At 38.3% G+C, this 13,596-nt stretch overlaps 1 protein-coding gene across 1 annotated transcript in view; it reads left to right on the top strand.

The window, feature by feature from the left end:
- PINX1 (PIN2 (TERF1) interacting telomerase inhibitor 1) overlaps positions 1–13,596 on the top strand; it is an 85,394-nt gene that overhangs the window by 28,389 nt on the left and 43,409 nt on the right. Inside the window, exon 6 of the mRNA XM_082726911.1 lies at positions 1,224–1,300. Coding sequence (XP_082583037.1) covers positions 1,224–1,300 — 77 coding nt within the window. The remainder of the gene's footprint in view (positions 1–1,223; positions 1,301–13,596) is intronic.

Genomic DNA, 13,596 nt, shown 5'->3' with positions numbered 1-13,596 from the left:
AGAAACAGGAAAGCTTTGTTTCTAGCTCAGGGAGAAAGGAGAGAGTAGCACAGAGCCACAGAAGACCATGTCCCTGATAGAAACAGATCATACTGATTGGACCATTGAATCTAGTACTGTTGCCTATGAAGCTGGTTATGACGCCTCACTTTGCATTAAATCTAAGGGTGTTTTGTTTTTTAATTTCATGGAGTCACTGAGTAATATCATATTTGAATGCCCCAGTGATAGTCAGTGAACTAGAACCTTCTGGGTCATGCCATTACTTTGCCAAGTAAGTTTGCTACAGGAAACTAAGAAGACAAGTGAGTCTGTAACATTGGAACTCAGGCTTCCTACTCAGAACACACATTCCTGTGTCTGACCCAGAGCCTCACTCCCCCAGAGCCTCAAGACTTTACATGTAGCAGTTACTTTTTAAAATGCATTTACCATGTGGTTGATAAATGGGAATAGATTTGGTTGATTGCTCACAGAGTATTATTGGTAGAAGTGGAAATTCCAAAGAAGTGAATTTTAAATTAGTTGGTTTGTGGGTTTGAAATTAAGTGAAAGAGTTCAGTGTTTTTAATAAGAATTGTAGATCCTTTGGATAGTGCTTTGCCAGAAGCCATTAAATTTCCTGCTCTTACTATATATCCTTTTACTTACAGATGGTAGAGCTGTAATAGTAAAAAACATTATAGAGAGAAAAATCTGAAATTCTTTCATCCTAATATAGTTATTTGCATATATCTTAAATTTTCATTCATTCAGTTAATGAGTGTGCCCTTATTCATGTATGTTTTCAAAGCTATGTAGCTAGCAGTGTTTTTGTCTGCATTTCATAATCCTAAGTAACTCACGTCTCCTTAGAATAAATGATAATTCTTTTATAAATGGGGAACCCAGAGACCCAGATATTATACCTTGAAGTCATACTAGTAGAAGAGCTTGCTTTAAAATTATTTCCCTTTCGTGTTACATGCTCTTAGTTGCTTCTACAAATAAGAGAATGTCAGGGGTTCTGCTTCTAAAACACTTGATTTATAAGGAATTTTTAAAATTAATTTTATGTTTAATTAAGGAGTTGTAGTCTGTGAAAGGGAGACAGAAAGTCAGTAGCTTACAAAATTGTTTCTTTTCCAAAACCCATTTTGCTTTCAGGATTGTCATAATTTATATTCATGCTCCTTATTTTAGAAAGAATGGTATTACTGAAAGACATCATGTTGTTTTTCTAGGGAAGGATCTATCGTCTCGGAGCAAAACAGATCTTGACTGCATTTTTGGGAAAAGACAGAGTAAGAAGACTCCTGAGGTATTAAGCCACATACAGTTGATATATGTTCTGTTTCAACACCACTTGATTTTTTGCGATGTGTAGAACTATTTATATCTATTACTGGTAGTACTTTTTAGATAAACCTACCAAAAAAAACTTTGAGAGGCTTTATACAAAGACTAAATATGATCCTTTTAATAATAATAGTTGGAAGATAATATGCTTTACAAGGATTCTGAGAAAGAATATGTGTTACCTGCTTTTTCCCTTGTGTGGGACTGGAATAAACTTGGGAGGAATGCCTTTGCTGGTATACTCAAAGGGAAAAATGTCTCTCCCATGCCAGAAGAGAGAGTAGTTGCTTGCATCGGTTTTGTTTGCTCTGCTTGGACTGTATAATTGTTTGGGCTAATGGCTTGGGGAGGAACAGTATCATGTATGTAGTCCTATTCTGGTCTGTTCCCTTTAAAAAGCATTTTGAAAGTTGCATCATCATGGAGAATCTGTAAGGCATTTGGTTTTGTATTTCCTCCATTGTACAATGTTTATTTCAAAACTAGATAGGAGTAGGGTGACTAAACTGTACCCTAAATGGAATGAGTCCATAATTCAGAGTCTTCATTAGGTCATTGGACTGTGTAATACAGCAAAAAGTTTTTTGTGCCATTTCCAAAGTAAGAGACAGTTCTGGGCTTGGATGTCAAAACTGAAGTTTTGAAATATGGGTTTCTGGAGATAAAGGGATAATAATTTAAAATTGATGTTGTCTCCAAAAATCTGTAATATGTTTGCTATAACTATTACTCAACTAATCCGATATGTCCTCCTTATAGTTTCTTTATTGGCTCCTAGCCAAGGCCCTTGATGACGATAGAACAAAAAAAACTTGTGTCATTTATTTCTGATATTTCTCCAGAGCTACGGGAATTTTTCCAGGGCAGTAGCTGTTTGTTACTTAATATTATTTTCAAAGGCTATACTTATTAGAGATTGTGCTTGGTGATTTCCTCTGCGGTTTGGGAGAAAATTCCATCTTTCAGCACTTTTTCTGCCCCTGCACCTTCAGTGGTAAAGACTGAGGATGCAGGCCTGGGCACCATTGGCTCACCGAGGGGTGGTGTCTGTAGGTCTCTGCTGAGTCATGTCAAAAGCAGGTGGGTCATTAGGGAGGAGGTGTTCTGACATCAGGCCACATTGGATGCTGCATTCATGAAGAGGCTGTTGGAAGAGCTGAGGATCATCAGACAACGCTACTTCTGGTTACACCTCTCCCCTTCAGTGGTTACTGCGTGACCTGGATTGGATCAGGCCCTCTGCCTTGTTCACTCAAGACTTTGCATCTGTGTTACCTGAGTGTTTCTCTTGAGTCACTCTCCTTTGATCATCCTCAGTAATTTCAGTATCCTCAAGGATGTTCTATCACCTCCACTCTGCCCTAACTACCCTCTCCATTGGCCACACCTTGCACCTTTGCCTCAGCCCCATGGTCCATACTGGATTTCTGATGATAACCTTACTGTTCCAGCTCTCTCACTCTTGCATTCCTACTGTGCTGGCATTTCCAAATCCTTGCATTCTTGGGTTACTTGACCCTTTTTTTTCTCCCTTCTGCCAGCTCCTACTGCCTGCGACCCTGGTCTTTTCTAGTACTCTCTTTGAAATTTTACAGTTGAACAGATGAGGGAAGGAAGTATTATTTATGGGCTTTTGGTAGAACTTTAAAAGAACTTAAGTGGGGCACCTGGGTGGCTCAGTGGGTTAAGCTTCTGCCTTCGGCTCAGGTCATGATCTCAGTGTCCTGGGATCGAGCCCCGCATCAGGCTTTCTGCTCGGCGGGGAGCCTGCTTCCCCCTCTCTCTCTGCCTGCCTCTCTGCCTGCCTCTCTGCCTACTTGTGCTCTCTCTGTGTGTCAAATAAATTAAAAAAAAAAAAAAAAAAAAAAAGAACTTAAGTGGTAAGCACAGGAAAGCTTTTTGTTTCAGGAGATTAGAGGTTTCTAATCTTCTGACAGATGTCTGTCAGTAAGTCCTGATGTTAGGTGCCATGAAACTTTTCAACACTATCCAGCACTTCTTGGCTTTTTGGTGGTGTAGTCATTCATGACCATGTTGCTGTGAGCCTGTACTTGAGGAGCTTCGGAAATAATTCCCTGGTACTAGCCCAGGGAAAGTCTATTTCAGTGTAGTTGGTGTGGAGAAGACCAGCCTTAATATAATACTGTGTTTTGTTGTTTAAGATTTATATCCAGGCACTTCTTAATCTCTCACTCTAGCTTAAGGTTTTCCTCTTGTAGATGCATTTGAAATCCTGATTGTTTGGTGAGGCAGTGTTAGATCAGGGTGCAGTGTGTGGTCTGTAGCAGTGGTTCTCAGCAGCACTTCCACTCAGTCACTTAAGGAGCTTTAAGAAAAATGCTAATGCCAGGGTGCCAGCCCAGCTCAGTTAAATCCAAATTTGGAGTCCGGGTCCAGCAATAGGTATTAAAAAGAGAAGAATAAAAATACTTTTAATTTAAAATAAAACTTACCCAGATGACTTGGGTGACTATTAGGAGTGAGGATTGAGAGCTACTAGTGGAACCCCTGTTATGTAACATTTGGGAGAGCTTCTCGCTTTAGGGTTACGAATACTGCCTAGGACAGAGCTCTGAAATCTTAATCTGGAAATTGTGTTAAACTGCAGATTCCAGTTCTGGAGGTTGGGGTAGGGCTTAAGAGCCTATGTTTCTGAGAAGCTCTCAGGTGTTGCTAATGCTGCTGGTCACATTGCTGCATGCCCTGCATAAGTCGACAGGGCCTCTGTGGTATTTTACATCTAATACATAGCTACATGTATATATAAGATGGGAGGGTATTAAAACCTAATCACATTTTTAAGACACCAAGGGAAAAAATATTACTGTAAAGCAGAGTCACTTTTTTTTTAGTTTTTATTTTAATTCCAGTTAGTATACAGTGTCCTAGCAGTTTCAGGTGTACAATATAGTGATTTAACACTTCCATACAATACCTGGTGCTTATCACAAAGGCAGTCCTTGATCCCCATCACCTATTTCACCCATCTACCCCCACACCCCTGTCCTGGTGCTCATCAGTTTGTTCTCTGTAGTTGAGAGGCTGTTTCTTAGTTTATTTCTCTCTGTAAAGCAGAGTCACTTTTAAATTTGTTTTTAGATGTGTGTTGATTTTCACATAGAGAGTTAGCTCTTATTGAGGCACACCTGTACCTTCCCTGAATAAATTGTTGCTCTGAAACCTTATCGTGTTAGTTACAACAATCCTTATAGCCAAGGGCAGGAGGCCTTTGATCAGATTTGTTTGAAAATACAACCTCTTTTGGCTCCTGGTTGCAGTTGGAAGGAGTATCACTTTGTTTTTACTCCCTTGACCCCCATAGCAACATTGGCCTGAATTTGTATTTGGCATTGCCAAGGTAAAGGTGCTGCTGGAGGTCAGATACCTGAAAAATCTTAGACATCATGGCAGTATTGAATGTTAGCATAGTAATTCTCTGTGGGTGCTCTGGATAAGGTGCTGATATTGATCTTGTCTTTGCATCGAGATTTAAAGAACCTTGGACATTGACCACATCTAGTTTGGCTGATATCCTACCTCTCAAGTTAAAGCTGAACTTAACTAATTTCTACAGCCCCTGACTGTTGTAATGACAGAAAAGAAACTACAACCTTATAAAGCATCTGTGTGCCAGACACGGTGCTGGCCACTTCAGATAGTATTTCATTTGTCCCCAACAGTCCTGTGAAGGAGGCATTATCACCTTTTTAGCAGTGAGGGAACCAGTGCTCAGAAGGATTTGTTACAGAGGTCCAAGGTGGCACAAATGGGATTTAAATCCAGGTCCCTCTGACTCCAGAGTCATTGTCCTTTCCCCTGTACCATAGGTCAACTTTCTTGCAAATAAATAAATAAATATCTACATTTAAATGATCTTAGTTATGCCTTAGAAGTTTTCTTTGAGATTTTGTCAAAGGCATAAGTAGTTAATATTTTATCATCACTTTGTGGGAAACTGGTTGACTTTTATATTTCATTTTGCTGAAAATAGTGGTTCAGCTTTCAAAATCACTACCTTGCCTTCAGGCAGAACTGAACTCTGATAGGTTCAGGAAGCAGATTACAAATGCCTGGGCCAGCTTTGGGAACAATTTTATTTTGCTGTTAGAACTGAATTAAGAAAGACTTAGCTTGAGTTTCTGAAGCATAGATGATGTGTTAACGTGTGCATTTTCTAGTCTCATATGATTTGAAGAATCTGAATACGTTTATACCCAATAGCTGCAGCCCTTGATTAATAACAGATTTTTTTGACCTTTTTTTGCTTTAAATCTTTTTATTTTGATGTAATTACAGATGTATAGGAAGTTGCAAAAATAGTTCAGAGAGGTTGCTTGTACCCTTCACCCAGTTATCCCAGTAGTTACAACTGACATAACTATCACACAAGATGAAAGCCAAGAAATTGACACTGGTAGCAATCCATGTGTGTAGTTCTGTGCCACTTTATGACATTTGTGGATTCTATAACCACTGTCTTAGTTAATTACAGAACTGTATCTTCAACACAAGCATTTCCCTCATACTACCTCAGTTATAGTCACCCCCTCCCCCACACCATCCCGGACCTCAGCAGATGCTGCTATCAACAGAATTGTCTAATTCAAAATTGAATATTATATGTATGAACCACTTGATCTCGCATAGTTAAATGCTGAGTCAGCTCACATCAGTAATGATCAATACCAAGGTTTTAAGGCCTGATCATAGTTTCCATGATCTACCTTGGGCACTTAATGCCTGCTAGATTTTATGTCTTCTGCTGGGTTTTATGTCTTTTATCTTACAGATCTTTAGAAAATGCCTTGTAAAAATCAGATTGTTTGATGTTTTTCAAGTCCAGATACAACGATTAAGTCATTTACTTTAGAAATTTCAGAAGTATATGAAACTGTAAAGTGATGTGTATGTATAAAGTGATGTAATTATCATGTGTCAGTATAGGAGAGCTCCTTGGGCAGTATGTCAGGGTACATTCATTATAGTGAGTTAGTAAACTCCTCTAAATTGCATGCAGAATTTGTGGGTATATGTATATGTAGATATGGATATATAAGTCCAACACTTGTATCAGATTTTCCAGAGAGTTCTTCTGAAAATAATCATTAAAATCTAGGACTGTGCTAAGTAAGTAAAAAAACAAAAATATAAATATAAACATGAATATAAAAAAATAAGGGTCACCTGGATGGCCTAGTCATTAAGCTTCTGCCTTCTGCTCAGGTTATGATCCCAGAGTCCTGGGATGGAGCCCCATGTTAGGCTCCCAGCTCAGTGGAGGAGCCTGCTTCTCCCTCTCCCATTTCCCCTACTTATGTTCCCTCTCTAGCTGTCTCTCTGTGAAATAAATAAATAAATCTTAAAAAATATTAATAAAAATAAAAATAAATCTCTTCCTTAAAAAATCACTTAAAATGGAAATTTTCTTTGTGAGGGTAGTAGGAGGTAACTTTGTATTTTGGAGAGGAACAGACCCTTCCTGTCTCTAGGAACTATTCTCTGACTTTCTTGGTGCTCAGTATTTTCTCCAGCTACAGAGACTATCTGGAGGTACTGGTGCTATCTGAATCTGGCCATCTGAATCTGGCTATTCAGAACTACTTGCTTAAATAGTGAAAGATAATCACAAACTACCAATTACTCAGAAAACTTTTAACACACTGCTTTGTATGGGAATGGTTGGTTGTACATTTTTAATTTCCAAGTCCTTCATTTCCTTTCCCCATCATCTTTGTACTAAGAAGACAATAACTCTGGATTAGAGTTCACCTAAATTGGAGATGTATGCACTTTCTGTGGAGACAAAGAAATGATCGAACATATTGAACTGAAATTACTAGGGCTCCCGAGACCTGCAGCAGGTACTTGTGCTGGCCAGTGCCTGTCAGGAGTTATAGATACGCTAGTGTATGTATGTGTATCTTTTCTCACTTGGTGTGCAAGTTGGAATTGGAGACACTGAAAAACACATTCCATTAGTTCCTATCTTACTGAACTTCCTGATACTCCTTTTTTTTTTTTCTTCTTTCATTTTTTTCCCTCCCCCCACTTTTGCAGTTTCCTTCCTCTATCCAGCTTGTTTCCTGATTCAGCCTTATCACTAGAGAAAATACTCCTAAACCATATCAAGGACTGAGACTGTGTTACCAGCATTCCTACTTTGTTTCTCTCAAGAGCAGGTTTCTGACATAGGCTCTTGGCAAAATAATTGTCAATTTCTTCACCTCTGTAACATGATTGAATTAGAAACTTTGTATTTCTTATATGCTCTTAAATACCCCAGTTAATGATTACTTTGCTTGAATAACCTGAGGGCTTTTGCTTTTTGAACCAAAACATGATTTATGTTCCTTTCTTGTCAGTTACCATGAATCTCCTTTCTTTTCCATTTCTGACTGATTGTCAAATCTGAACCTACACTTCCAAGCAGATCCTTCTCTTTTGGCTAGTTGAGTTCATGGGATATTTTGACCATTGTTTTAGCTCTATAAACTGCCCTTATTTTTTTTTTTTTACAGTTATAACTTTATTTATTTTTTTTAAAGATTTTATTTATTTATTTGACAGAGATCACAAGCAGGCAGAGAGGCAGGCAGAGAGAGAGGAGGAAGCAGGCTCCCTGCTGAGCAGAGAGCCTGATGCGGGGCTCGATCCCAGGACCCTGGGATCATGACCTGAGCCGAAGGCGGCTTAACCCACTGAGCCACCCAGGCGCCCCCAGTTATAACTTTATTAATGGTATTAAAAATATACACTCTATAGAACTACATGTATTTTCTGAAATACCAAATAGAATATCATTACATAAAATATGGTTTTATTAGTACAGTGAAGTATTATATAACTTTTAAAATCTAAACTGCCCTTATTACCTCCTAAGGGAAGATCACTGGGAAAAGAAGAGTCCTTTTTTAAAATTTTTGCTTGAAATGCCCTTGAATCAAAGATACTCCTCCTTCGTTCCAAATGTTCATGTTAATAACCTATATTCATGAATTAGGTTGAGTTTTGTAAATGGTTTACCGGATGTGAACTCTTAAATTTAAACCTCTGCCCCTTCCTACAGCCTCTGTCACTCTGCCTCCCCTTTCTTACCTCAGATCTGGACATCAGGATTCAAAAGCTATGCAGCTTTGCATACCAGCCTAGTATTTGCTAAAGCAGTCTTCTAATGAAGAACCATTTAGTTAGAGATAAATTTAAACTAAGCCCACAAACAAGCCAAATAATATATTGAATTAGGACTAAAGTTTGGGGGTTTTTTGCCAGCTCTGATGACTTCCATAATTCTCATCATCATTTTGACCGCTGATAACAGGATCAAGATTCAAAATAATCTCCTTAAGCTGGAAAACACTTTATTTAACCAAAACTAAATAGATGAAATTTTATGAAGATGGTAAAGTCTCATTTAATCCTGGAAAGATCTCATTTGATAGCAGTTAGATGAGAATTAATTTAGAGGCAAGGAATTGTAACCTGACCTCAGCTTTATATAAGCCAGAGTATCTAAGTATGGCAGCTATCCTACATATAGGCCTGGGATGTATCAGAACGCTTGTGCCTGCATGCTGAAGGCAACAGGTGTTTTGCTCATTTTCTGCAGCGATGACTGTATTTGAACTATTCTTTGAGGCCTGGGTACCATATTTTAAGGTGTGTTCAGAGATGGGCACTGGGAATGAAAGTTATCTGGAGGTGCAGGTTATATATAAGAACTAGCAAATTGGCAATTCACTGGGTGTTGTACACAAACAATGAATTTGGGAACACTGCATCAAAACCTAATGATGTAGTATATGGTGACTAAAATAATACAATCAGAAGAAGAAGGAAAAAAAAAAAACCCTGCCTTGCCTAAAGAGAAATCCTGACTTTGAATGTCCAGATGGTTTTACCAATATTCTTTAAAAAAAAAAAAAAAGAACAGATTTGTTTGTTATGGTTTGTAAGAAATAACTAGTACTGATGGATGAAATATGTGGAAAGGTTCCCAAGCCTGTGAAGAGAAAGAGGTCCAGGCCAACCCATTGCTATGCCAGCTCTAATCACTTTTTGATCACAGCCACATTAGGGAAACCTGGGGCCAAAGCCCCACACTGCCATGCTCTTTCTTAAATTGCTGACCCACAGAAGTAGTGTGTGATAATGGAAGGATTGTTGTTTTAGGCTGCTAAGTTTTGCAGTGGTTTGTTACCTAGATAGCTGAAATGGCCCTCTAAGGAGCTGTCATTCTGTGGCTCTGTGATTGTGCATTGGTGAACTTGGTAGATGTCTTAACCAGTGGAATGAGAAAATCATGTCATCTAATGAATTGTTCTATTTCTCTCGCTTCTTCTAATGAGAAGCTCATTCACTGGAGTATGGCACTGAGAGCAGGCACTGTAAGAATTTGATGCGCCTGTTTTTGAGCCCATGGGTTGTGTGAAGACTGATTTGGGGCAAGTTACTTAACCTCTCAGAGCCTTAGCTTCTTCAGTCATAAAATGGGGCTAATAAATTATCTAACAAGAATTAAGCCAAGCCTTAGCAAGTCTCTAGCATGCAGTAAGTGCCCAACATACCTTAGTTGCTGCTGCTAAGATTGCTGTCATCATTATAATTGTTAACACACTCAAATTTAAGCTGGTGAATAATAAACTTAACATAGTAATGAGAAAATTTTAATCCATGTGTGCATAGTCACATGCTGAGCAGTATTTGTTAATATAAATGTACTGTATAAACTTACTCATTGTCAATAATTCCTTTCCTTTTTTTTTTTTTTCTCTTTTTTTAAGAGTGTGTCCTGGGTGGGAGTGGGGCAGAGAGAGACTCCTAAGCAGGCTTCACGCCTAGTATAGAGCCCAGTGCAGGTCTCAGTCTTAGCGACCCTGAGATTATGACCTGTGTCAGACACTTAACTGACCGAGTCACCTAGGTGCCCTAAATCCTCCCTTTTATAGTCTTCCAGCAAGGAGGCTTTTTGTTGCCATTTTCCCACTACAGCAATTATAGTGGATTTCTTAGCATATCAATTTTTAAGAATTAGTATTTATTATGAGTAATAACTAAAGCAGTTATCTTCCTTCTAATGTGATGTCCTACACAACTTGAGGTAGATGTATTGGCATTTATTCAGTGTGTAAAGAATTCATTGCTTTAAAATAAATGAATGAAAACTGAGATAAAACCTCTTTATCATCATCAACATGTATTGAGTATTCATGGAGATTATGGTACTGAATTTAATAAGTTTCATAATGTATTTGATGCTATCCCTCTTCCCCAAAGATTTGCAGTGTTTTAGTACTGTTAGAGTCTGTTTATGGGAAGGTAATAGGATCTCAAGGACAAATAGACTCTTCAGATCATCTAGTTTATGCCATTGCATCAAGCAGGACTATTTTTGTCATCACAATGGAAATTAGCCTGATTCCATTAACAGTAGCAAGGCAAAACAGATTTTTAATGTGAGTTTCAGAGATTTAGATATAAAAAATGTTCCTCAGACAGGGAGTCGACAGTTCAAATACTTAGGTCATAGAAAATTTAACGCTTGGGGAGATTTACAAGTGGAATTAAATGCCATCTAAGAAACTTGAGGGACAGTCCATTTAGGAAGCACCAGGAGACCATTACCCTTCCCTTTTCTTTCACTGAAGTTCATCTGAGCAACATAAAATCCTTGGAGGTATGAAAGGACAAAATAGTGAATAGTTTACCAAGGATATTGAATTTGAACCAAAGTGATATTTTGTACCTAGTACAATCTTTACTTCTGTTAATACTTTTGAAGCCAGACACAAAAGATATTCTTTTATAGGTTATGTAAAGTCCTGATTTCTTCTCTTGCACAGTAAACATAGTTTGTTGGCATTTATTTAATAATGGAAAAGCTGGAGAAACTTACAAAAATTTATGTGGTGTGTCCTGATGATTGCTCTGATTTCTAAAGCTGCAAAGACAGTAGGACTTGGCCCCCTTCTTGGAATTCATGGTCCTCTGCTAAAGGACACAGTTATAGAAATATCTTGAATGTAATGTAACAGATTCTTTAGGAGAGTGTAAGTCTTTTCTACAGTGTATTTCTCTATAGCAGCTTGAGTGATCTTTGGAAAATGTAATTGAGATCATGTCACTACTGTCTTCAAAACCTTGCAAAGTATAAAAAGTAAATTTTTACAATGGCCTAGAATTCTGTATGTCATACCCACCCACCCCTACCCTATCTCTTTCTCTTTCTCACTCTTTCTCATATATACATAGACACATACTCACTACTGCCCTACCTCATCTTCTGGGTATTTGGTAACTGCTCTGCCCTCATCACACTGGCTTCCTTGCTGTTCCTCTAGTATTTCAGGACTGCTCCCACCCCAAGTTTAAGTACTTGGTGGCTCTTCTGTGTGGAATCGCCTACCCCTACCTCTTTCACACTTTTGTACAAATGTTACCCTATGTATAATCGAAGACACAAACAATAACAACAAAACCCTTGAAACTCTTATACCCTTTCCTTTGCTTTATTCTTCTCCATAGCAGTTACTGCCACCTGATACATTGAATTGTTTGTTTACCATCTTTCCTCAGTGGTTTGGAAGCCCCATAAGGGCAGGAATTTTTGTACTCTATATAGCATCTAGAACCATGCCTTGCATGAAGTAGGCTCTCGGTAAAGTTTTTACTGAATTGAACTCAGTTACTGAAGTATGTTTTAAACATTGTGGAAACAGACTAGAGAACCATTAATTTTTACCATGGTGCCAGAAAAATCTACGGAGAACTGATGATTGATCTTGGTACAAAGAGCAAGAGTCTCTGAATGGACAAGGTATTGTTAAGAAGATGTAACTTGTTACATAATTGGTACATCTTCTCTTTTATGCCTTTTTTTTCTATTTGCCAGCTTATCCTGGGTCTCAAATGTCCATGGAGTCCAGGTATCTGACTGTAAACGTGTATGTAAGTAGTCTAATTTTAAGATGACAGGGAATCAGGAAAATTGATATCCTGCCCGAAAGTTCCCAAGATTTATAAAATAATGATGATGTTGAAATCAGTGGTGGTGGTAGATCTTGTTCCAGACAAGTAAAACATGTTTGTGATCTCATTTGACACAACTGCTAATTTGTAATCTTTGGCCTAGTTGGAGGTGAGAAAGCCAGTTAGTTTTATGTACATTAAGTGTGGAATTGGGTAGCAAGGAGTAGCTGCTTAGAATAATGTTGCTAAACGGGCTAGGCAGTATAATATACATATTTGAGAAGTGCTTCCTGTTTCCTGGGTATGTGAATATTCACATCTCTCTTCTTTAGGAACTTCTATTCCTCTGATATTTGAACTTCTACAAAGATCTTTGTGCTTTGATGCCTATCACAGGCATAGGGATGGATGAGAAGCTTGGAGAACTTGCACCACAATGGGCAACTGCCTGGCTGGAGTGTGATCCGTAGTGTGAAGAGTACCCAAGATCAGGTTACTCTTGGCCTCTTCTAATTCAGCGGTGAAATCATTCCAAGTGAGTAAGAAGCATTGCCGAACTAGATTTTCTATTGAGCACAGCTTTTGAAAAAAGGAAGAAGAGCTAGATATTGACTTTTTAGTGCCTATTCTATCAGTGGTCTGTTAATCAACAGAGGATAAATTATTGCTCCTACAGGAAAGGATCCCCTTGGCTTGAAGGCGTTTCTACCTTTCTTTTCTTTTTTTTTTTCTTTTATTGGTAGAGGATCTTTCCTCCAGCCATTTGCTCCTTGGGGGTTTTGTTAAGGACTGAAGGAAAACTGAAGGGAGCTCTTTTGATTTATCTTCTATCCCTTTCTTTTGGTCACTCCACAGGGCTAAAATAGCCGAGTTGGCTTTAATATGTCGCCATTAGAGACCAAACATTAGCTGGAATAAACCATCATGCCTCACAATGAAAAATGTTCCCTGATTGGCTAATTAATCAGTCAAAGGGGAATGACATGGCTCTCGGCTTGAGGGACTCTGGTAGAGAGAAACAGGCTGTTGATAAATGGTTTTCCAACAAATTCATATATCAAGGAAACTTAGTCATTTTTTAACTATACTTTGTGTGACTGCAATTTTTTCCAACTTTTTCTTTTCTGCTGCTCTTGCTGTTTGGGCTACGTTTTTTTATTGTTGATAGAAAAATATAGGATTTTAGATATGAGAAAAGAAATGCTTTCCACTTACTCATGTCTCTTAGTCTGATTGGTTATGACTGTCTGCGCTTATTGATAGGCGAAAATCTGCTTTTTCCAAAATAATTTA

This window comes from Mustela nivalis (assembly GCF_964662115.1).
Source record: "Mustela nivalis genome assembly, chromosome: 4".
Classification (NCBI taxonomy): domain Eukaryota; kingdom Metazoa; phylum Chordata; class Mammalia; order Carnivora; family Mustelidae; genus Mustela; species Mustela nivalis.
This window is presented reverse-complemented; position numbering and strand designations above follow the sequence as displayed.